Raw genomic sequence first — 25,517 nt, 5'->3', positions numbered from 1 at the left:
ATTTTTCCACGCAGCACTGGGGCTTTATCTTGCAAATTAACTACAATCCACTCTATACTTGGAAGATCCTGTAAGCAAGGACAATGTACTTCTAGAGTAAAAAAATCTTCCAAATCTACCTGAGCCCTTTTCTACAAGATACCTCTTATTTCGGTTTATTGTACAATTTAACCAACCGTTTATAATATTAGCCATGCCTCTTTTTAAATACCTTGTGGTTAAAAATAATTTGGTCGCTTTTTTCAGGCTATTTTTGTTTTCAACTTTAGCGAATCCTTGGGAACGGGCTTTTGTTTGTCGTTTGTCTCGTCTTTGCCACTGAGGTAAGTCATTAAACCCGCCCACCGCCTCTGCAGACTTCCCGCCCCGCGGTTGCCATCCTATCGGACTCCTTATCGCGTCCCAGTCAAATGTTTGCAATTTATGTGTTCTGCTCATTGTTGCCGCTGTTAATGCTGAATGAAAAGCTTAGCTAAGCGCCAACGCCCGCATCTACACATAATTTCCGTTTTCCTTTGTGGCACCAACAGCTCAGTGACGCGGGCGAGAGGAGAGGGGCGTGGCAAAAAGGAAAGAAACAAGCGGCAGTCGTACTTCATGTAATCAACATTTTAATTGCGGAAACGGAACTCGCACACACCACCCGACCACATGGCGTATGTGGAATATCTGTTACACATTACGCATACGCAATGTATGCACCACTTCCCACACTCTCCTCCATTACACTTTCCTTTTTTTTTTTGCGGCCAGCAGGACCAACGTTTTCCTACTCTCTTCGCTTCAAACTCTCGTCCGCAGCCGTCTCTCGCTGGAATTCATTACACGAAATATAAAGAAAGTTTTAGGCAATTTGCCAAAAATCCCAGAGAGAGGGCAGCTGGCCCTGCATCGCTTTGCCCGCTTCCCCCAACCGCCCAGTCACCACCCGCACTTCCCCAAAAAATCACTATATATATTCGCATATATATCGCACTCAAACGATGCAGCTGCAACATGGCTGCATGCAGGTTGCCCAAATCTACTTAGCTGATGGCGGTGGCCCAAAGGGACGGCAACGGCAGCGCGGGCGGACGGAGGGGTGCCAGCGAGCTAGGTAAACGTAAACGAATTTACGAATATGCACCAGCAGCCGTGGCAGCAGCATCAAACTAAACTAAAGGCCACAAAAAGGTGTCACTGAGGCGTTACCGAATGGCAGCTACCCAGTGATAGGAGAACATTATTATATTATTTGTTCCCTGATTCGTTTCTGATTTATTTCTCTTTTTAGTTAATACATCTAATGGTTCAATTGCCATTATTTCTGAATCTCAAGTCCGTCATGATCTGTTGTTGCAGGCTACCCCTTTCTCCATATAGACAGATATCCTTCTGGCCAATCCCTCTTCTGCCGCTTCCACAGACTAGTTCTCTCGTTTGCCATCACTTTCCTTACAGATGGCAAGCCAGTTTGCCGAAACACTTGAGCGACAATGGGTGGCGCCACGGCCCCGGGGCAAGCAATGCAGACGAAAGCCCAGAAGCCTCGAACCTCTGAGTTTTCCGCACTCCCTTCCCCTTCCGCATTTTCCGGCACTCGTCCCCAGATCCTTCTATTTTTTATAGCTGCAGTAGAAGAAGTAGAAGAAGCAGCAGCAGCGGCAGCAACAGACATGATAAATTCTCTTTAGTATGCGGCATACATGAGTGATGATATTAACCAACAACAGGCAGCTGCCTCAGGGGACTGAGGCGGGAACGACACAGACAAGTTAGTCAGCCAAAAAGGGAGAATCAGATATTGGGTTTTTTTCTATTTTTCTTGGCCAGGTAACTGCTCTGAGCCGCAAGAGGCTGCCGAGTGCCTGCGCAGGGTGTTGGAATTGATGTTATAGGTGCGAAATAAAGTCGGAAAAGTTTAAAAGTGAAAGCGTTTGCTGGAAAAGTATTGGGACTAGTTGGCTTTCATTCAAATATCACACTTTCACACATCCGTTGGGTTGACGTTCTTGTTTTCCTTAGCTGTTTATTTCGCAATTATTCCTCGTTCTCCTTGAGTGTTGATTGCTTATTAGTATTGCCATGAGTGAGATCGTAACAGCTCCAGAATTGCCGGATATGTTGCAGGAGGGAACAGAACCGGAAACGTTGAAAAGAGGAACAGAACCGGATGGGATGCAAAATGGAACAAAACCGGTTCTGTTGCAAAGTGGAACCGAACCGGAGTTGTTGCAAAATGAAACAAAACCAGATACGATGCAGAAGGGAACAGAACCGTTTATCCAGCAGAATGGATCAAAACCGGATATGCTGCAAAGTGGAACAGAATCGGGTATGGTGCAAAATGGCTCAAAACCGAATATGATGCAAAATGGAACAGATCCGGGTGTGTTGCAAAATGTAACAGAACCAGTTGCATTGCAAAATGCAAAAGAACCGGATATGTTGCATTTTGAAACAGAACCGGAAGTGTTGCAAAATGAATCAAAACCGGATATTGAGCAAAATGTAAGACTATCTGAGGTAACTGCCAACTCTGGCTCACAATCAGTTTCCTCGCACGACGAAAGATCTTTAAAGGAAAAAATTACTAACTTCCATTCCCAAAGGAAATCATTTTCCCCCGAAGGCTCCCAGAAGAGTGCGCACACAAAGAAGAAAACTAAGAAGAAGGGGCTAAAAAAGGAACCCAAAAAGACCGTGGTCGCCGCGATTGCACCACCCCTCCGAATGCAACATAATAAGGGGAATAAAGATAAAACCTCGACCAGCTCCCAAAAACCGATGTCAAATCTAACAACTGTATCTTCGAGAACTATACCTAGATCTGGCTCTGCCAGATCTGTAGGTAGATCTGTACCTAGATCTGTGTCTGCTAGATCAGTAACTTCTTCTAGATCAGCACGTAGTACTAGATCTACAATTTCACGCAAATCTGTACCCAACCTGGTATCCGCAAAGGGCTCTAAAGAATCGTCACGGAGACAGAGTCGAGTATCGTACCGGGCACGTTTCTCTAAAGGATACCCCTTCGACTTGATGAGTGTGGATAGTTCGGACTCAATGCCAAGTGTTATATCAACTACTTCGTCCAGGGTGTCCAGTGTCAAAGGTCGCAAAAGCAAAAGAAACGAGTTAATATCGAAAAATCCGGAACCCTACAAAATATATTATTTGAAGCATCTTCAAAACCTTGCGGAAGAAACGCCTGCTATTAGTGAGGCAGACCCACTTCATTTTGACGAGCTGTCAGAATCCTTAGATAATCTTGAACCGATTTCATCAAAGAGCTCAAAACGGCCTTCACCCGCTTCGCGTAAGGATACTGAGGAGGAGCTTCCAAGTATAGCCGAGTCACTAATTCCGGAAGACGATGATGCTGAGGAGGATATACAAGAGCTGCGATATAATTTTCTGCAGCAATTCAGAAGAGTTCCGAAAATAGAGGAACTTTCGTCCTCATCAAGTGTGGAGGTGCCTATATATACTAAAAAGGAGTCCATTCGAAAAAAGCAGGTCTCAATGAACACGCTGGTAGATTTTCGAGAATCCACCGCATTGGAAGAATCTACAGACTGGCACCTAGAGGCGGAAGCAGAATCTGCCAAGTATTCTGGAAGCTCAAGCCAGATCTCGGAAATCAGTCTGAGCAGCCTGACTGACAGCGATATCGAGGTTATAGTTGAGGGGAAATCATCTGTCGAGGATGTGTCCCGGAGTATGATGAAGATTGAGCCTCGCCACACGAGGATAGACTACGATGGCTCCACGTCTAGTTCACTTGAATATCGCATGCATGTAGCCACTCTCGAGGCCGTCGAAAACTTCCTGGACACCATGATCAACCAAATTGTTGATTTGGAAGAGCACCCGGATGCCGTTTTGCGCCGGTATCTGGACAAGAAAAGACTGCACAAGCGCTTGGCAGTGCTAGCTCAGGACTATCAGGAGGAGATATACAAGAATCAGAGCCTCGACCGACTGGTCACTGAGTACTATGCGCGTAGAAAGGTCCTCCCCTTCATCACTGAATCAAAACGAACCCAGACGATGAGCCAGATGCGCCATAGGGCCGTACTCGAGGAACTGGACTATCGACTGGAGTATATGCGCGCCCTAAACGCTACCAAGAAGAAACTCATAGCCAAACTGAGGGAGGAAGAACTGGCCGCCGAGGCTGTAATGGAAGAAAAGAAAAGGAAATTCGAGTCCAAGGTCAAGGAAACTCTGCTCAAGGATGGTTTCGACCGCCTAAAGGGCGTTATCGACGACATAATGAAGAAAATGAACAGGACCCGGGACGAGGTGTCTGCGGTGCGGCGAAACTTGCTCTACATACAACATCGATACGCGATGTTTTCTACCGTAAGCCTTTTCGATATTTTTCCTTATAGGTTTTTGATTCGTTGTCCTTCAGTTGGCAGAGAAAATGGAATGTACTGATGGGGGCCTGTCGGTGAACGCATATCTGTCTAATCAGGCGCACAACCACTCCCTGCTCATCAAAATACAAGGTAAGTTAGTCTTAATTTTTGAAACCCTCCTTATATCCTTGCACCCAAAGAAAAGGACATCGAACTGAGGCGTCTCAGTGAGATCGTCACCTACAACATGCACGCAATGGCGCACTGGAAGAATAAGGAGACGATGGCCAGAAATATGCTTAGCCAGTTGGCGTCCAGGCTCCTCGAGCAGCAAGATGTTAGAAAAAAGTGCCGGGATCGGCTTCACAAGGAAGTTCTGCACCACAACAAGCTGAAAAAGGAGCAACAGAACCTGCGCAGGTTGGGCTGCCTGATGCACTATCCAGCCTTGCTGAAGGACTACGATGAGTGCGTTGACTTTTCAAAACACAAGAGGAAGGTCGTGAGGAAGCTACGGCTCGAACACGACCGCCTGGAGCGTAGGCTGACAGCGGTGGAAAAGGGAGCTCACGAGTCTAGTTTTATGTCAGGAATTTCCTTATTACCCCAGATGAGAAGCAGAAACAATAGTAAATCAGTGGGAGCAGAGTGAAAATCAATTTTTAGAATTCGAGAGATTATTGTACAATTTAAGCATTAATCATACATTATTACATCTTAGCTAAGAGTCCGCTGTATTCGGCATTGGTATTCGTTGACTAACTCAACTAGGGTGTGTGCATGTTTTGCATCTTTTGGCAGCTGCCATATATCTTAGTTTCCAGGCCCAAAACTAGACTACGAAAACATCGGTAGCACATGGAGGGGCTTGGCAATAGTAACATGCTTACATGCACACCCTGGCTTAGCCACTGGGAGTGTATTACTCTGCGGTAGATCGGGGGTAGCCTGGAAGGCTGGGGGAGGTGCCATCCAAGGATGAGCCAAGCAAAATGCGGATGAGGAGAGCCGGGAGTCTGTCCAGGCCCATGTCCGTGTCGGGTTGGCCTGCTCCTTGGTATGCACATTTCATGTTGCACTTAAAACAAAAAACGAACAGGTGAGTGCGGGTATGCTCGGAGTGAAGGGCTAGGGGCTGGGGACTAGGGACTGAGGACTAGGAACTGGGGAAGTGGACAGAAAGGAGGGATGGCACACACAAACATGTGGCGAAAACTAATAGCAAAAAGGAAGAAGCTGCATCCAGCAAAAACCGAACCAAAACGAACCGAGTTGGGTTAATGGCAAAGGTGCTGATGCTGCTGCTGTTGCTGCTGCTGCTCCAGCTGAATTTGCAACACCCTTTGACCCCGAGCTAAGCAGCACCTCCCACCAAGGCCGCCCGGCCCTCTTTCCACCCCCTTTAGCCTAGTCCTTGCCTTTGTTTTTGTGACCAGCATTAGGGCGAGCACAGGTGCATGAGTGCACTGAACTAAAAAGGTTTATTTATTTGTTAAAATATTAGATATTATTTTATAGTTTTCTGGATCTCTTCTATAAGTCTAAAGTTCTAAAAAAAATAAATACAATTTATTTTTATTTAAAATAAAATATTTCTTTCTCTGCTTGGATGCGAGTGTGTGTGTTTTTAGCACGCATGTTCCAGGCGCTTATCGCCATCGTCGCATCGTCGACTGCTGTTAAGAGTGGTTAGAAAAGGTGGATTTTTTCAGGACGCAGCCAGGGAAAATGTTGCCAGCCAAGTGGGAAGCTGGCTGATAGGTGTTTAGAAAAAAAAAAATAGGGCTCGCAGGGGGATCCTTGGCAAGCAGGATAAAATTTCGTTACCTAAATTCGATTTTGCACTTGAGCCGCCAGCAAGCCGGCTAATGCAGCCAGGCGACCTTCTGCCAAGCGGCCCCCTTTTATGCGCTTCCTACCCGGGAAAGTTTCTTTTCTCTGGCCAAGAGCTGGTAAGGCAAAAAATGCTAAAAGCTAAAACTAATGCGCTTACTCGAGTGTTTGAAGGTCAAGAGGGGAGTTTGAGGGCTCAATGAAAATGCATGAATCTGAGCAATTAATTTATTTGACTGAGAAAATTTGATTATTAGATTAGATTTTAGAGAACAGTTGGTAAGGCCTGCAAAATTACAAATTACTTTTTGCCCCAAATTTTTTTCAAGTTTGGTTACTACCCATTATTAGCCGCATACCTTGCCACATCGAAAGCCATTTAAAGAGGTACTTAGAAGCACAAGTTCGCAGACATTTCGAGGCAACACTTCCTTTAATGGGACATATGCAATCCACGTCTGAATTTGCATCTTCAATCTGCCATTTGGCCGAACGGGAAGCGTGGCTAAATATCTATGGCCCGGCATCTATAAGCCAATTTCCGGCGCACCATCCGCTTTGCAGTGCATCCTGTTCCTGTTGTTGCCTGCGACTGTGCATTATGCAATTTGTTATTGTTGTACCAGGTCCTGTCGAGCTCAATTAACACAAATGGGTATTTTTAGAGCATTTCCTTTTCATTTCCCGCGATGACAAGAAAATCCTGGCGGTTTGTTATATTGAAAATACTGTAGAGACAGTTGAAATATTAATTGCAAATCTCGCTTATGTCCTTGCACAGATTATGTGTCTTTGTAGCACCGCGGCCCCGTAGCTTTGCCACTCACTGTCTGCCGTAAATTTGATTAAGCTGCGCAGCGATTTATGTTTGGAAATTATTTATAAATAAATCCAGCTAACTATTCGCCTGCAACCCGGCGGTGGCGACGTCAGCGGCGTAGGACGTCAGCTCCTTCCTGGGCTGGGACTTGGCACCGGCCACGCCCCGCGCCTTGCCTCACGCCCTTCATCACATGGTGCATGCATGCCACTTAAAGCGTGCCGCATTCACACACACACGCACACACAGCGGAGCATTTTGAGTAATAAACTCATTTCATATGCTGACTGCTTTTTCATTTCAAAACTTTTTTCACTCCCACGTCCCACCCCAGCCGCTCCTGCTCCTGATCCTGCTCCTGCTCCTGCCCGCCACCTCTCCCGCTTTGGTTTCCTGTTGTTTGCTTCTTGTTAGCAGGAAAAAGGATACGCGAAGAGGGAGGACTAGAGAGGGTGACTGCCAGCAGGGTCAAATGATATACGAGTATGAGCTGTGTTCCCCCCGTTTTTTGTACTCCAGTTTGGAACCCTTTTTTCGCTACTGTTCCTTGGCTTTGGCTGGAGAGTTTCTGGAGTTTTTTCAGCCGTTGTTGTATTTGTTGTTGGTTGCAACTTGCCTGGGAAATATTAAATATGCATACGCTAAATGCAGTCCAAGTCGACTGCGGCATCCGTGACTGCAACTGCTCCCGTTCCGGTTAGTTGTTGTTTCCACTTTTTTTTCTAGAAGAGGTAATCCGTGAAGCTACAAGGGTATGCCAGGTTTTCAAAGGAAATTAGTCACAGCAGGCCGTGCTATTAAAAGTTGTATTCCAAAGGCACAAAGAGTCAGCTACAAAGAGTAGGAATTCTTATTCTAGCAATGAGATTCAAACATTTTAAATGAAAACTTACAGTACAGAGTAACCATTGAGTCGAAATTGAAAATATGATTGTTTTTTGTGCTCCCGGTGTTAAATGTAGGTGAAACCTGCTGTCAAAATGCCTGACACAGCTGTAATAAAATTTGCACAGACCACGTCGTCGGCAATCCCCAAGTCAGCTTGCTCCACAACAGTCCTCCTGCTTTTCGGAGCTCACTAAACACAGTTGAGTGACATTTTAATAAAGTGCTCACTTGTTCAATTAAATGCCCCAGGCTTACGGCTGGAGCATAAAAAACTAAAGTGCAAAGGCAGATAAACAGATAGTCAGTCAGGCAGTCAGTCAGTCAGTCAGTGTGCCAGGCAGACCACGTAGCGTATACGTAATATTGCAATTCCATTCTCCCAACGCCTTTTGTCCGTCATTCGATTGTGTTTAGTTAACAAGAGATGAATGGCTTGGATGGATGCATGATGGTTGGATGGATAGATGGATGGATGGATGGCTGGTTATGTCACTGCATTAGCTTCTGTATTGTCGGTGGAGAACAAAGACAGTCCTGGGGTTATGACACATCTGCAAATGTTCCAATGAGTCGGGAGTTGGGCAATTAGTTGGCTGATTGTGGCAAAATGGCTTGTCAGGTGGCACTGAAAGTTAAATGAGTCATTACTAAAGTATTTAACTTTGGTAATAAGGGTGCTTCTGTCCAGTAATTTAACTTAGACTTAGATGGCCACCCATCTCCCCCAAAAAAGCAACCAAAGCTGTTTGTAAAATACAAACAATTCCGCTCTTGATTTCATTTATTAAGTTCATATTGGTTTTTTATTTGGTTAGCCCGGCCAAAGTAGATTTGAAGCAGCCTGCCAAAAACGCAATAAAATTCTGAAGCAACAGCCGGAAACCGAGTTATAATAACTCGATTTCGAGGTACACTTTGTTGCAACAAATTAAATAAGCCGGAAAAATTGTGGTTTCCTTTTCGCGTCGGTCATTCGCCTTAAAGCACAACATTTGTCTGCATAAGCGACTGGCTCTGCAACTTGCAATAAGATGCAAAGACTGTCAACATCTTGAGGCGATTTCGCAGGCAGTCATGAAGTGGCAACCAAAGAACGACATCAGCTATGAAAATTGGCACATCAAGGACTCTAAGCGACAATCGTTTATCTCTAGGCCAGGTTGAAGCAGCTTCTATTCCGGGATATGCCGGGTATATATAGTTGTACCTACACGAATGTATAGATGTGGCACCATTAAATTGGCGACACGGGGCGACATGCAAAGCGAATTGGATTACAAGTCAGATAAATTTCAGAGAACAACAGCAGATGTGTATTCTCGAGGCGTTCGAGGCTGAATCGATTTGAGGAAAGTTATGTAGGGGTATGGGTACTTATTGACACAAAAAACTTAAAGAAGAATCACTTTAAATGGCTTTAAATTTTTGGCATGTATTATTAGAAGATTACAAGGATAACCTTTGTTATTTAAAACTACATCCTATTATAGACAGCTACTTGAACAAAAAAGTTAATTTTAAAGTTCCCTCGCCCCATACTTAAATTTCATTGTTAGTGAAATAAAATTAATTGCACACACTAAGTCCCTTGGCCATAAAATGGCGCAGCAATGAAAAACTAAGTCGAAGCATAATAAGATTGAATGGCGAATGGGCTGAAAGAGACGGCAGGACTGCTAGTGAAAGAGACGGCAGAAAGAAAGGAGCTTGGGAGGCGCATATTCTAATCACCCGAGTCACGCAAATGTCAATGCTGCTGTCAAAGTGTCAATGAAATGTTCAATGGAAATAAAATGCGCAAATAATAGGCGAACCCAGGCGAATGCCAAAAGACAGTCAGTTGGGGGGGTGGAGAAAGTGGGCTTAAGGCTGAATGAGTAGAAGAAAGTTGCGAAAAGCACAAGAAACTTTGTCAGTTCTGTGCTGCCATCTCTCGGTTCTGGGTTATTGAAAATATGGCTTATAAAGCAATACCAAGAAAAAATTCTACTTTCTTCGTCTCCGTTTTCTTTCCTATTTTTTATATTCTTCCTGAGGAATGGTAAATTTTTCCCCATCATTTATTTTATCCTTTGCAGAGTATTTAAACTTTCGACGCTGAAGCGAATTCTTTCTGGTTCCTTCCGGTATTTGTTTTATTAATAAGGAACCTTCGCAAATTCCGAGTGGTGTGTGTAGATGTGCGTGCGGAAGTGGTCTGGCTTGGCTTACTCTATTTCTGTTTCTCTTCTCCATTTCTCTATTTCTCACTTTCCCAGCCTTGTCCTCGGCGTCACTTTCCCGAGGCCCTGGGCCTCTGGCCCGCTCTCAATTAAATTTTACAGGCCTTAAGGCCTCGGGCTTAGGCCTCTGCCTGCCGCTAGTTAGGGGCAACAAAAATTAATAGAGCAAAAAAATGCCAACTCATTTTTACTACCAACTACGCAATCGAAACGCCCCCGGAGAAAAATGGTGGACTGGAGGTGGTTGGGGCTAAGGTTATTTCATATCGCGTCGGTGGCTTTAACTCTCAGTCTCAGTAGCTATAGGAAAATTCTGGATACCAAGATTGAAAGCATAGTCGTATAGGTACTCGTTTAGTTTACGTTTTATACGTAAACCTCCATGGGAACTCTATAAATTCTGGTGTCCATTGATTTCTTCCCATCGGGGCCAACGCTAATTGCTCGTAAGTCCCTCGCCGGGGGCGATTACTGCCCCGTCTCATGGCTTAAGGCTTTCAGTCGGAAATTGCACAACCGACGAGCGGGGACTGTGAGGAGGACCGAGCTATGAAAATTTGCCACAATTGGTGTGTGCAACTGACTCCGATTGAGGCCTCACAAAATCTGACGCCTGATCAATAATATTGACTGAGCTGTGGGAATTCTCCGGCACACACACTCCTTCCACACACCTACCTGCACACACGGCCAGACTGGGGGAAAATTTGTGGAAAGGTGGCAAAATTTGCATGCATTCGAGGCACGAGCGGGTGTGATGATGAAATTAAAGCAATACAACTGCCCTGGGATGTACTCTGGAGTGTGTGCATACACCAAGAAAACGTATTGTATTTATTAGAAGATTATCCTTCGTTTAAAGAAAGCAGAATATATAAAAAGTATATATAAAAATATATAAAAAGTATATGAAAATGTCACTAGTTTGATATAAATTGTATTTAAGTATTTAAGTTATTTAATAATGATACCATTATCCCTTTTTATTTTCTCACAGTGCATGTAGAGACACAACTGGCAAAATGAGCGACTGGCTGAGTCTGGTACTCGAACCAGAATGGGAATCGGTTGACTGCATCATTGGAGAGCATTTCGGGGGCGAAATCTATATTCCATGCACACGTTCCAAATTGCAGGCGGACGTAAATACATCAATTCAAATTGGCGAGCAGTCAATGGTCTAAGTGTGTGCCCCTCGATCCCCCTGCGGGCTGGAGGCGCCCCACCATGGCAAACAGTTCAATAAAGCTCGGCAAACAAATTTAATATGCGTGGACAGTGAGCTGACAACTCCTGACAACTCGGGCCGAGTTCCAAACTTTACCTGCATGCCACCGGCAGTGTGCAGTTGTGTGGGGCAGCTTCAATTGTAATTAATTGCCAATGTCTGGCAATCAAAATTAACACATAGTGATCAAACAAATTTGCAGAAACATTTAGCCCGCTCTCATCGTCCGGATATTGGCATTGGCAGTCTAGAATTGATTTGCAAGATTTTAGGTCTTTAGTACTTCCATTCGAGATTAATCACTTGGTAATAATAAGGTTTATATATTAAGTTGATTAGGAGTTGTATTAGGAGTATTTTGGGGTTTCTAGGACAAAGCTTAACCATCATAAATTTGCTTTTCAATGTCCTGCAGATCGTAAGTGCTTTGGAAAATATTCATTGGTACATCTATTGTGCTATTTCGTATTTTTCTCTCCTTTTCCAGCTCCAATTGAGGTTCTTGCAGTCAAGGTCCTGCAATGCATTATGCTTATTAAGGAGTACAGAGCCCTCCCAAACCCCTTGCACTATTTTCCTCTTTCCGCAGGCACCCCCAACCCAAGCACCCAAAAACACTGCGTCGCCCCTTGTGGCCCGCTTGGCTCTCCAACTGTGTTGCTATGACGCTTGAGTCAACATTAATTTAAATGAGTTGCCACTTAACTTTTAATTAAAAATTCACTTTTTATTTATTTAGCTGGAAATGGAATGGACTGGCCCCGACCCTAACCAGGCACTCGCCCTGCTCCTCCGCTCCTTGGCTGCTTCGCCCCTTATCGCTTACGCTCCTTCCCACGTTCACTCACTTTGATTTAAAAAACTAGCGCCAACTAAAATAAAATATTGCTACAAAAAGGCAAGAAAAATTAACGAAAAAATAAAATAAAATAGGCAAAACAAGCACAAAACGGAGGAGGACGACGCAGCTCCGTATAAATTAGAGTTTGTATTATATTATTCTGCTTGAAATGCTCGCAAATGGTTTTCATTTAATTTGCGTGGCGCGACTTTAATTGCCATTGACTAAATAAACATGCACGAGCCAAGGAACAAATGAGTGCAAACATGGCAGGAGTGCAGAAACTCATTTAATTCCGCACTTTTCTAAACATATTTTCCATCACCTCCTTCTGCCAGGACTTTTTTGCCGTTGGCGCTTTTTTTTTGCACAAGATTTGCATTTATGTTTTTCTTGGCCATAATTGAATTTTTGCGCAATGAGGATTTCTTTTTCGGCTTGACTCTTTCTTTTTAAACCCTGAGTGGTTGAGAGCACATATGGAATTAGTTTTTCAAAGGCCCGGACTAAAAAAGTGACTAATCTTTTCATTTAAACTCCTCTTGGAGCTAAATATTTTTCTCCTGCAGGCTCGATTTCCACAGATTTGAGCTGTTCAAAAGTGGATTATTTAACCATTTTCCAACTAGCCACTGAAGGGTCAGTAGAAATCCCCAACTGCCAGCCAGAGGAGCAGTTGCAACTCCTGCTAAGTTTGGCTGTAAATCTTTTACTCCCGGGAACTCGAGGAGGGAACACTTACGTAATTGAATGGGCTGCGATAGGAAAGCGCGGGTTGCCAGCAACTTTATCATTATTTTGTGTTAATTATGCTTCTTTCGGCGAGCAGATCGAAAGGCGGTTGGTAGTGGGTGTCCTTCGCTTGGTTGTCTTCTCAATGCCCAATTATCATTTTCGGGGCTGGCAACTTTTGCAGCACTTAATAACCGGATCTCTCAGACAGCCCACAAAACTTTATCCACTCCGGCAGGTCGGGGGAAACTCGAGGGGGCCAGACGGATTATCAATTTTCCGTTAGCTCTACGTTTCGGCAACCTTTGAACTTTGCACAATAAGTTGGGTAGCAAGTCTTGCCCTTTTCGATGCCACTGTTTCCCGCTCCTTGAGCGCTTCTCGCTGTCAATTAGCCAGGCCCTCAGACCAAACAATAAACAAATAATTAAACAAATGCACTATTCAATTCCTTCTTCAGAGATGAGCTCCAGCTGCCAGTCTTCTGGTATCTAATGAACCGGTGAAGAAATGGTTTTTATTTACAACCAATTGGCAGGTTTTCTCCATTTCAGGGCTGCTCCAAGTTAATTGCATTTGAGTCTGGATTTTTAAAACTTTTTTCATCACTATTATCCCGTTCTCCCGCACGAAATTAAGTTTGTTTTCCATTAAGTTAAATAATTACAAAATTATCCGCCAAAGGAGTGACTACCCGCCCCTGAGCACCCATTTCTTTTTAGAACGGAGGTTCCTTTGGGCGTGGCCGGAATAGCAGCTGCAGTTGCTCTTGTACTTGGCTTGTAGCTGCCAATGATAGCTGCCTCCCACTTGACTGAATAACTATTTTGCTAGGGCTGGGTATCAATTAAGACCCTCATTCCAAGACCCTTGTGTGTCTGAACATTGTATTAAATAATTCTAGTAGGAGTATGCCCAAATACTATCCCATAATATTAATTATTTTAGCTGCTTCTCCATCCCTGAAAATGTATGAGCAGCCTTGAGAACAGAGCCGAAAAGATGGGGAAAGTTTCGCTTAAACGATGCCCCAACACTGGCTCATTATCTTGGCCTTCCACTGCTCTTCTTAGTTCCCTTGCCTCCTTAGCTTCCTTTTCAGAGAGCTGTGTCTTTTCCTTTAACGCTTCGCTAATCAAATTCAACATTTTTCCGTTTTAATTTGACAATTCGAAAACAGACAGTCAGGCAGTAGTCGAAAGAATAGGGAACAGCTGTGGCCCGTCAATTGGAAAATGATCAAGTAATGCGTAGATGGAAATAGGCAGGCTGAGAATTAAAGGAAGTTCGGAAAACTTATCTGAGCCCGACATCCTGGAAACTATTTCAGCTCACACACTACTCTATTTCATTTTTGTTTGCACTGTAAGCCCTGACTTAAAGCTTCGCACTGCCCTCCCTAGGTGACCTTTCAGCGCTGCTGGTAAATTGCATTACAATTAGCGTCCAATTAGGCGAATGCCCTTTCCCAGGACTAGCTGCAATTGTCACTAGCTTGTGTCGTCATCGCAAATTGATTGAATTTACTCTCCGGGCACGTGACCAACGCTGGCCACTCCTTTCGACGCGTGTTTGGCATATCTGAGATGCCAGCAATGAATGCCACGATAGGGTTGTAAAGTACCTCTGAAAGACTCTCCCGAAATGGGTTCGCTAATTGGCCAACAAAGTGTCTTTATAGCCATTACATTACAGTTTAAAAAAATTTGACAACACTTGCATTAGAACTATATGTCTATATATAAAGGTCACATGATTCCCAACATTTCAATTAAGACTATTCGGAAATTTTTAACTAATACTTTATAAGCAAGCTTATCTTATTTTGGAAGAAAAATCGAAAAAATATTTCGCCCTCAGGTTTTGATGCAGATTGGTAGGAAATCAACAATTCGATTAAGGTATTCCGCTCCAGGATCTGATGAAAACTGACAAAGATATAGACTTCCCTGTGGGCCATATAGGAAAAAAATCTAAAGATATAGAAAAAATCGAAAAAATGAATGAAGAATTAATCCACAAACCTTTTAAGGTATTCCTCTGAAGGCGAAGATACTGTTGAGAGTCCTGTCCTGTTTCCTTTTTAATGTGCTAATTTTTCCTTTGTGCATTTATAATTTTTATTCATATATTTATGTGTGACACATATAGTTGGTGACTTTTGAGCTTGCGCTTTGTCATAATTTATGCATTACGGTCTTGGCTTGGCTTTCATGAGTGTTGTCTCTGGCTCCCCCAGCCCCCAATCCCATCTCTCCGCTCCCCGTTGACCGTATGTGGACTCGCCTGGCTGACTCTCTAAGCTGTGACTTTTTAAGGCCTTCGCCGTGGAGAGCTTTGCTCACTTATCAGGAGTCTTGCAGCCGTCACCTTGCACGGCGACCGCTGGATGTCAATATAATTTAAGCAAATATATGCAGCTCTCTCGGACGAACCCCTCCACACACACAAACACACTCACTGGCACCCACGACCACATAATACATAGAGTATTATACAGTTTTGATGAAATTTTTAATCAGGCCAAACTTTGCCGTAGACACAACAGAGACGGGCGGGGGCCGGAGATTTGCATATTTCTAATTTCAAAGTTGTAATTAGTATAATTTTACAGTTCTAATTGGATGATGATTGGGCCGACATCGTTTAGGCCGTATGTGTGTCGGCCATGAATATGCATGAGGATAAGGAGACGCCGAGGGCGGGATATTTGAGGAATGGGCGTGTGAGTTAAAAGGCCAAGGCATAACCTTCATTCAGCCTTGGCGAGAGTGAAAGTTATCATTACCACTAGTTCCAATTTCCAGACAACAATACATAAATTTCATTCGATCATTTACTGCAGAAGTAGTTACTTCTATTCAGATTTAATATGAGCTTAAACAACTCTCCAAAACATATGAATTTAAGAAAAGCTTTAACTCTAGCGTAAGCCAACATCCACATACTGAAAGTAAATCACAGGGCAGGAAGCGAAACCCCTAGAAAATAAATGCAAGCGGAAAAACGTTGAGCAAACATGTCCAACGGCTGCAATTCGATGGGAATATGCGAATGCGAATGCATGCTCTCGTCCTTGGATGCACATTGCGTTGAGTTTTGAAGTCATTTTCAATGTTTTTGATTTCAGTGATTTGTTTATTTATGCATAAAGCATGCGATTCGAAGCTGGCTTTTGTGCGAGCATCAGCAGGAACCCACTGAGCCAGAAGCAGGAGCATCGCATATCGCATCGGGTGTGGGTACAGGAAGGAGGATTGGGCCACCATTGGCAGGGGGGCAGGATGGGAGGGATTCTAGCAAAACTTAGATATTCCAAGCGAATGCACTCTCTCTCACTCTTTCCTTCGCCACAGTGAGTTTTCTGCAAACAAATCAAAATCAAAATCGTGTGCGAATGCGATCGAATCGTAAACATGACTGCCATTCCACGGGAAATTCACATACTCTCACACTTCCACTTGCACACAAAAACGATTTCATTTTGCTCCAAAATAACCATTGATATGTCCGCTCTCTGTTCGATGCTTCCTGTTATCCTGCCCTGGCCTGGTCTGGTCCTGCTCCAGCTCCTGCTCCTGCTCCTGCTCCTGCTCCTGCTCCTGTCCCTGTTTCTGTTTCTATCTCTGTCACTGCCACGCCTCCATCTGCGTGCTATCCACTGCATTGTTTGCATTGACACGGAGCGGCTATCAAACTGGCAAAAGTTGACTTGCCTTTGGCAGGCTTTGTCCGTCCGTCCGACTCGCTATCAACTTGCGGCTATAAAAAATAAGGTGGCAAATAAATATTGCGTAGCAGATACCCACACGTCCACATCCGGCACAATATATCCTCATACAAGCTCCTTGCCAGCTTTATGTGTTGGCCATGAATCGGGTGAGACTGTGTTACTTGTGTCCCCAAAATAATCAATGCTTCAGTGACATAAGACATAGTTTCGTTCTCTAAACATAAGAAGGATGAAAGGAAAAAGTACCTATATTATTATAATTTTATAATAATTTTCAAAGATTTTCCGGACCACCATCAAAAGGGACACCCATTCCGGTCGTGGCCAATTGAAACACCGTTCTACCAACTTGTCCAATTTCATTTTTTCAACATATTCGCCTTTCAAGAGGAGCCGGCCATCCTCTTCGGTCTTCGGTGTCTTCGCACCGGCATTCTGCTTCCAGTTTTCTTCCCGATGTCGCCGGAGTCGTTGGGATTCTCGTAAGAATTGCTAATAACCAATTTCGATTCAATTCAAGTGTCAGCACAAGACGACAAAGATGACGACGGCAGCCAGCCCAGTAGAGTATCCTATAGAATAGATAGGGCGAGACTCGAGGAAATTGAGGAATTGCGGGGGAGCCGGCGGTCCTGGGGGCGAGGCCAGTTACAACCACGACCACAATCCACACGGGAAGCACAGCCAATTGAGTATTAATGGTCAGACTTCTGCAGGCCACCCAGCTTGCCATCACTTGGAAAAAATATAGTTCCTAAATATACAAAGTTGTAGAATTTTCTAGTCCTGTAGCCTGCAATGAAGGACATTTATTAACCCATCTATGACTATACATTACTCACATTTTACTCGGAGGGAAACATAATTTTCGCAGTGCATTTTCCGGTTCTGCTGCTGATGCCAGCAACTTTCCCGGCCAGAATTATGGCACACCGAGGGTCTGAGTGCGGGGGATCGGATATGGCCTCAGCGCAGAGGTCGCCCATTTGAAAGTAAAATCAAACATATTAGAAAAATTGTTCGACGAGCCAGAGAGACAGGACGAAATGCGAAAAACGAGAAGCGAGTGGGGTCGCTTTAGTGTGGCTCGGTTCTGGTTCTGGTCTGTTCTGTTCGGTTCGGTTTCCTGTCATTCGTTACCAGATCCCGGCGATGATGATATATGAGATTAGCTCAAGTGCCATGCGATGGCAGCACGCCAAGGCGACACGTCTCCCCTCCACGGTCGCCCCACTCCTGGTCCTGGGTTGTGGCGGATTTTATATTAATGATAAATTAAATTGTTCATTGACTTGAATAATTTTGTGCGTTGTCGCTTTTTGGGGGAATTCGTGGATAGTTTCCACACCTCTGTCTCTGTGTCCAACTCCCCCTCGTTTGGCATGATAAATTGATGGATTTTCTGCGACATTCGTGGGGCGCAGGGGAGATACTTCCAAAACAAAAACAATGGCAGTTCGTGTCACAATTATATAACTATATTATGCGCGCATTAGTGAATAATTGATGAAGAAGGTATCCCGGATTGATAAACAGACTGGGGAGAATGGGGCAACAGATTGAAGGATACAATGAAATTTGTTAGACAATCAGAGGGATATTATCTATTAATCGAATAGAGAACGAGTCTTCGAACTTTATAAACTGAAGTCCTTCAGTAGAACTATAGACTTTGTCCTAGTCCTTCGTCCTTCGGCAGTTCACTTCATTGATTTCGACCCTTGTGCCATAATTAAACAATTTCCATAGTTGGTGGCAATAATTTTGTGTGTTGTCAAAACTATTTTTTGGGAAAGAAAACTAAGAACGAAAACCAGGAGAAGCGATGCGCAAACGAAACGAACCCAGAAACAATTTACAGATTTTGCACAAAAATTTTAATTAAACAAATTTTGTGTGTGGAACGGAAGTTGAGTGTAAAAGCATAAAAGTTTTCGTCCGCACAGTCTGCGACTTCCTTAGCTCCTCCGCTCCTCTGGCCCGATGTCCTGGCCCTCCCTAATCGCTCCTTTAGCCCGCTCGGTTGGTAGGAAGTTGGCACGAGAAACTCCGACTTGGACCCGCTTCTGGTGCAGAGCCTTTCTGCCTCCTGAGTACCCAATTCAATTCAATTTTTGCACCATAAGTTGTGCTCAAAATACCAGAAAACTTGCTCAATAATCTGGCCAAAAGAAATAAATATAAATATAGCAGAAGACAGCAGAATTTTATATGTAGGAAATGTTGGCAGAAAGTTTGGTATTTTTTTGCTTTCCTTGTTCATTGGCCACCCGACCCGAAAACTATGCAGCCTCAGAAATGCTTGACCCTGGACGGGGATTCGGTTTGGGATTTCGGAAGAGGCTGCCAGCCCGCATAAATCTCGGCAGCTGGCGGGAAATTTAACTCGGCATTTGAATGTCACCAAGCACACCCAACTCCATCTCGTCTAGACTTATAAAGTCGTCTTATCCAGGGCACAAAATACGCAGGACGACGCAGGGGAGAAAGGCGTGGGGTCCTAAAACCAATGTCTGACTACCACTTAAGAGGGCTGGAACATATAAATCTTGCAATGGTTGGAATTTTCACAGCAACAACAAGAGCAGAAACAGGAGCAGGAGCAAAAGCAGGCAGCAAGGCAGCAGCGGCCGCGGCAACAACAAGTTGGGGACAACAATGTGCAATTTTATTGCCAAACCTCAGACGTTGCGTATACGTAACGTAAGCTGCTCTTACTGCATCAGCAATGGAATGCCACAAAATGCTTCCACCATACGTTGCCACATACATTTTGAGGAATGAGCGGCATTACAGGACGACGAGCAGAGGGGCTGGGAGAAAATCAGGACGAAGGACGGGGAAAAGCAGTAAAGCTTTTGACTGCTTGGGGTAACTCTTCAAACGGAGTTTGGACAGCGACGAAAATGTTTTTCTGGGCGGCTTTCGAGTAACTGTTTTTGGGCGTGTGGCCCACAATTGTCTCTTTAAGCCGAACGAACAGCTAAATCGGAATTGGAAAAAGGCGAGACGTCAATGGGAAGTGCGAGAGTGGAGCTACATTGTTTGGGCGCCCTAAAATAGAACTTGAAATTCAAATTTATGTATATGGCGGAAGCACATGCGGTCCAAATTGTAAAATATAATGCTTCCACAATGCACTGTTTTCCAAAAGTCCATTTACACGGTTTCAAATTTGACCGCCAATTAAAGGGCGGCAGGACATAAGAGGCCTATCAAAACTAATTACCATGCCAGTATACGTTTTACAATTTTAACGCACCTTTCACTCTGTGACCGCACAACAAAATGCAGAAAACAAAACATTTTGTTTGTGGCATTTGGAGCATGTCCCAGGCGTCATAATTAGAAATGAAAAGTGAAAAATATATTTCCACTTTTCAGCAACAACAACAATAAGCGTAACAGTAGCAACAACCACATCAGGAACAAAGAGCATAACGAGAACAACGACAGCAAGCGACCACTTGGCTATTATTTATGTTAATTGTAACGAAGCTGGGGCGACGTTCATCACGCTGTCGCTCTGTCTGTCCATCTCAGTCTCCTCCCAGTCCCGTGTCTGTCACCCACTGTTTGTTGCAACTATTGTGGCATTATTGTCGTTGTTGTTGCCAGGACTGTGGCAGGGCTGCACACGTGACAGCCGCCCAGAAACGCAATGCGAGGCAATGGGTCCGTGATTCTTCCGAGGAAATCTAAAAAAATATATATAAATGTTAAAAAATTAAATATTCTTGTGTTTATTGAAAAGTTTTATATTTTCCAACCGTTACTATTCTACCAATATATTGGTTGTCCACTTTTGTGCTCTGTTTTCCACTGTGCCTGATGAGTAGTTTTGCTAGCATAAGTGGAGGAGTCTGGTATATGCGGTTGGTGTGTTTGTGGACGAGTGTGCGTGTCAGTGCGTCGGCCTGTGTGTTGGTGCATGGCGTTATTAGGCTAATGGCTGCCCCGAGGGCATTCAAAGCTTTTGTGTCTAAGCAAAACGCTTTTGTCCGCCACTGTCCCTCTGCCCATACCAGCTCCCCATATCGCCATCCCTATTTCATGTGCACAGAATACTAATATACCTTTTTTTAAAGCTAAAAACTAGTGTTATTCTTTATAACAATTGCTGTCAAATTAAAAGTGTTAGACCTTTTCAACACTAAAATTAGAACATAATCGATTTTCCATAAGTAATTCCGATTGCATTCGATTTATTTTAGTGCACTTTTGTGCATCTCCACTTTCCAAGCTTTCCAGTTTTTACTTCGCAACGAAGTTGGAATAAGCAAAAAGAAGAATTAGTATGGTAAATAATCTGGATTATGGAAGCAGAATCTAGGTGATCCAGGTTGGGGTTGCCTTGATAAATCGGAAGACATAATAGAAGAATATATATGGACATGCAATCAGGCATTCATGGAAGCTGCGGATCGTAGGTTTATTGGAAGAAAGACAAGGAGTCATGGTGAAGGACATGGTGAGCAAATGAACTGTATTTTATATGTTTCGTATACCTTGAATCTTTAAAATATACGTAGGTGTTATCACTTTCCAACACTAAGACGATCGATAACGATATTTAATATTCTGATTCGATCTTTTTTCTTTACAGAAATGCGTATCCCTAGTTTTCCAAGCTTTTTCCAGGCACAGTTTTTGGAAATAAAATGGTTCATTTTGTAAATAATTTGTAGTTTTAGAATGAAAATATGTTTATTTTTTGACAGTGTAGTTTTTCACTCAATCCTCAACTCGGGTGGTGCAGCAAATATGCACCGGCAGGCTTCCAGGCTAACTGCCAAAGCCACGCACAAAACGCATTGAGACGCCATAATTGCAGCCAGTTGCTGCTGGATGCTGCACGAGGATGTCCCCCAGTCAGCAACCCCTCGCCTCAATTTTTGTCACCAGCCCCCTGGCCGCCGCCCCTGAATGGGCGCAAGTGCGTTAAGTGCAATGACAGCAATTGCGCTGACAGCGAGGCAAAATGGAACGCACACAGAGGCGAATGCAGACAGAAGTTGCCCCATCATTTGAAGTGCAGTTTATATTTAGTCTACCACACAATGACTGACTGGATGCTGCCTCTGCGGTGGAACTTTAACGCTATGTTCACACAGCTTATAACTTTTTTTTATAACAAATATATAAAAGCTGCTTTTCTAACGATAGAAGTTGTTTTAAGAAAGCTCTCAAAATAATAAAGATAATAGTTATAAGATAGTTATTAAGGCATTGTGAAGCTGGTGTTCCGTTAAGACGATATGATGCATGTGCAGCAGAAAATCGGGTCAACTTGCAAATAAGCATGAGTCTCGGTTGGGAGTGAAGGACCCCAGGCAGGATAGAGAAGAAGATGGCTGAATGTTAAAGAGAGGAGAATAAAACAATCTTCCCACGCACTTGTTGCCATTTTTATCAAATTTTGTATAGTAAAAAATTCAAGGATTCAGAAACAAATATTAAAAATGTACATGTTCTAAAAACCAACCGTGAACATCACTAAAAATGTCTCCCCCGACACACTTTACAAGATTCTAAAATTTTCATAGCATACTTTTTTGCTGAAAAGGGACACAACATTTCCCTGAACAAACTGATAACTTTAATGGTCTACATTTAGCCTGCACCCTTTTCCCCTGCCAATTTCCCTTCAGTATTATTTATATGGGCAATATATTTATATGGGCCCAAATGAGTGCCCTTTCAGCACTGCGAAATTTTTCATTAGCCGAAAAAGACATGGCCGAGTTGGGGGCCTTGTGGAGGGAAATTATGAAATATAGAGCAGAACTGCTTAAGCAGCAGTCGCAGAAGACAAGCAAGAGGAAAAGCAGGCAGTGAACCCGAGAGTTCCGTGATTTATGCGGCCTCGACTTAACACCGCAAAATCTGAGCCTTTGTGTCAATTTGTTTTGCGTGCCACCGAGCAGCACAAGACAGTAACTGACTCACGCACCGCCGTCTAAACAAGAGAAAAGTATGAAAAGGCGCTGCTTACGGCCCAGAGAGGGTGAGGAAGGAAAAAGGCCAAGTGAATAATTAAGCGGTTTATAAACATTTGTCTCAGACAACGTTAAGTGGGAAAAGTACACTAAGAAATTCAAATATTCCAGCCTGAGTAAGGAATAGAGGGTGAAAACAATTAACAAAGGAAAGAGGGAATCGTTTAAATTTAAGGGATTTGTTTGTCCTTTATTCTGTGAAAAGATTTGGCATTTGGAATTTATTCATTTTTTTAATGTCAAGGGTAAATATTACGTATACGCAGTGTTAGCACAAGCAAGTAACTTGATACTTTATGGGAATTTCTGGTAGTGTGCCACAAGGCAGTTTCGAGCCCCGAACTCCGAGCCTACACAACATTATTTATGTCAGCTGGCCTGGCCTGGCGAGTCTGGGATTCAGTTGGCCAAAGAGAGGAGCAGTTAAAGTTGAGGCTAATTTGCAAAAGGGGCCTTTAAAGTTGGTCCGGACCGGACTGCAACTATTTATATTTAATCGCATGCTCCAATTGCAAAAACAATTTAAAATCAACTTGCTCGTTAAGTGAAGCGGCACACAGGCCCTCTCCGTCCGTGTCCGCGTCCGCGTCCGCGTCCGCATCGGCGCCCGCGTCCCTTACCACATCCCTCAACCAGCACCGTTTTGGCCCTTTGCTTTTCCCAGTCATCCAAACCGGACTGCAGTTGTTGTTTCTCTGGTGTTTGGTCCTACGGCTGAGGCTACCACTGGCACTGGTATCGTTACTGCTGCATTTTCGACAAGTGCTTTTAACATTAAATATTCATTTACAGCATTAAGGGCACTCGAAGTCACGCGTTAACGGTACCGGCAGAGCACACAAATACAAACACACCCCACCAGCCGGCCAAGAGGGGAGCAAGGGGGCAAGGGCCAATAAAAAAGCAGAGGCGGCCAGGGGGTGGGACACACAGCCAACTGAGAACGTGGCGCATCAAGCAAAACGGACACGGGCGTGCATTAAGTGAATATATTTCAAGCCCCCAACGAAAAGAAGAACCTAAAACTTGGTTACCTGCCGTGCAGCAGATCACTTGAAAAAAAAATGGGGAGAAGAATTAAACCACAAATTAAGCTGGAATTAAAAAAAGTCTCCATAATAGTAAACATTATAATAATTAAAACATATAATGTATAACTAAAATTATAATAAAATGAGTTCTATTCTTCAGAAGACTAAGCTCATATGTCCTTCTTAAACCTTGAGTACTTGCCACATTTTATTCTCCAGTTGCAACATAACAGTGGCATGTTTTTTGGCTGTGCAACTGCAGAAATGTTGCGGCTCCAGGTGACTTTTGTTTTTGGCAAAAAGGATAATTCAAGGAAAGCCGCGATAATATGAGACGAGTGGCGTTTCAATGCCGCTTGTTTCAACTCGGCGCTTTTCCGACGCCGAAAGCTTCTCCAGAGCATGAAGTGAGCAAGTGCGAGAGAAAACGATTCTCGAAAGTCCTTTCTCTCGGCTTCGGACTTGCTCTCGTTTCGGCTTCGGCTCCCTCGATTTCCCTCGGCCTCCTCCGAAATCGGGTCCAACGTCAGTCTCGATTTTGGCGTCGATTTAGCGAATTCGAGACTTCATTTTGCGGATTTTTTTTAAGGATAATAAAATAGTTTGAGTTTTGAGAAAACCTGAAACATTATCTCTGCTACTAAATATATTCAAAGAATTCTTTATCTCATAGTCGTATAATTTCTCAGAATCCTGACATATGCGTATACGTAATATTAAACTTTCCATTAGCTGGCATGCCATACTACTATGTCTTGCCAGAATGTCCTTAAATCCCTTTCATAATTTAGAAAAAATAAAAAAGCTAATCTCAAGCCCTACTTAACTGGGTCACTGCCCTCATCAAAAACTAACAACCCAGCCCACACACCACACACTACTGTCCACAACCTAAACACAAGAAACATGCACACACACACGTAATAAAAGTATTTATGCGCAATTTAACACGAAATGAAATATAATTCTTTCGTCCTACTGGCGCTGTTTGTTGTCTGCTGTCTTAGATACTTATGCCACATGCATGACAATTATATCGAACAAAATTTGTTCGCGCTGGGGACAGCTTTTTGGTAATGATTAATGAACGTGTGCGTGGGTGGCATGGCTGCATGTGTGGGCGGGTGGCGGTAAGGTGGGTGCACACGTACTCACATGAATGTTCAAATGTTCCCTCAGCCGTGTGTTGACTCGAAAGTTGACATCATAATTCGGGCATTTGCTGGTCAGAATGCGTTGACAGTTTTGAGATATTGTTTGGGAGGGTAGGTCAGAATCATTCAGGCGATATCAAAGCTGTTGGCCGAAATTAATTAGCCAAATTTAATTAGGGCCACTTAAAGGTCGCATAATCAATGCCGGGGAAATTAAGTGAGAGAAATCAAAGCTGCCAGGGTTCAGGGCCGGCTATGGAATTTAAAGAAGATTTCGGGGGAAAGCCTTCTTTGAAAAAATTGTCAGGCAGCTGGTGGGGAATTTATATGCAAGGCGCATGTTGCCGCATGCCACATGGTGCCAAACATTTGCTTAGACAACAACAGACACACAAGCGCGCACACACCACTGGTCGGGAAGGGGCGCGCATTTATGCCAAACACATTGGCAAACATAAAATTTTAAACATGCATAGGCCAAAAATACAATACACCACCCGAACTGGAGCCAAGAAAAAAGCGCGCCCATCAAGCAGCCGGGCTGAGCAAGAAGTACAAGGAAATTGAAGATAATCTGGCCGAGCGAAGAAGGCAGGATGCCCTTTGTAGGGAATATTTAATTAAACCAAAAAAGTTTTCAGCTCTTTCTCGGAAATGGAAAACGTGAAGACGACCCTTACTATTTCATCT

The 25,517-nt window shown here is 43.7% G+C and overlaps 1 protein-coding gene and 2 long non-coding RNA genes across 5 annotated transcripts; 1 reads left to right on the top strand and 2 right to left on the bottom strand.

Moving 5' to 3' along the window:
* Positions 1–1,932: 1,932 nt before the first annotated feature.
* On the top strand, positions 1,933–5,073 carry LOC6497925. Of its 3 annotated transcripts, XM_044716133.1 has the most exons (4): positions 2,174–2,314; positions 2,592–4,347; positions 4,400–4,496; positions 4,547–5,073. In XM_044716133.1, exons 2-4 carry the CDS (start codon positions 2,713–2,715, stop codon positions 4,996–4,998), a joined length of 2,184 nt encoding a protein of 727 aa, XP_044572068.1. In that variant the 5' UTR covers positions 2,174–2,314; positions 2,592–2,712; the 3' UTR covers positions 4,999–5,073. The 3 variants fall into 3 exon arrangements, with proteins under 3 accessions (XP_001961728.2, XP_014761896.1, XP_044572068.1); XM_001961692.3 differs by having other exon boundaries at positions 1,933–4,347; XM_014906410.3 differs by having other exon boundaries at positions 1,933–4,347; positions 4,552–4,726.
* Positions 5,074–6,393: 1,320 nt separating this feature from the next.
* Positions 6,394–8,057, bottom strand: LOC116654957. Its single transcript, XR_004310118.1, has 2 exons — positions 7,893–8,057; positions 6,394–7,830 (listed from the first exon to the last, which is right to left on the bottom strand). It is a non-coding gene; the product is annotated as an uncharacterized LOC116654957 (long non-coding RNA).
* Positions 8,058–18,514: 10,457 nt separating this feature from the next.
* Positions 18,515–20,774, bottom strand: LOC116654951. The gene is made up of 3 exons (XR_004310113.2): positions 20,414–20,774; positions 19,906–20,341; positions 18,515–18,804 (listed from the first exon to the last, which is right to left on the bottom strand). It is a non-coding gene; the product is annotated as an uncharacterized LOC116654951 (long non-coding RNA).
* Between the last annotated feature and the right edge of the window lie 4,743 nt (positions 20,775–25,517).

This window comes from Drosophila ananassae, chromosome 3R (genome assembly GCF_017639315.1).
Source record: "Drosophila ananassae strain 14024-0371.13 chromosome 3R, ASM1763931v2, whole genome shotgun sequence".
NCBI lineage: Eukaryota > Metazoa > Arthropoda > Insecta > Diptera > Drosophilidae > Drosophila > Drosophila ananassae.
This window is presented reverse-complemented; position numbering and strand designations above follow the sequence as displayed.

Excerpts from the sequence above, each read along its gene's own strand:
- LOC6497925 (XM_001961692.3), top strand. The coding sequence starts at position 2,065 with ATGAGTGAGATCGTAACAGCTCCAGAATTGCCGGATATGTTGCAGGAG. Across the intron at positions 4,348-4,399 it reads GATACGCGATGTTTTCTACC|TTGGCAGAGAAAATGGAATG; the intron begins GTAAGCCTTTTC and ends GTTGTCCTTCAG. Across the intron at positions 4,497-4,546 it reads CCTGCTCATCAAAATACAAG|AAAAGGACATCGAACTGAGG; the intron begins GTAAGTTAGTCT and ends TTGCACCCAAAG.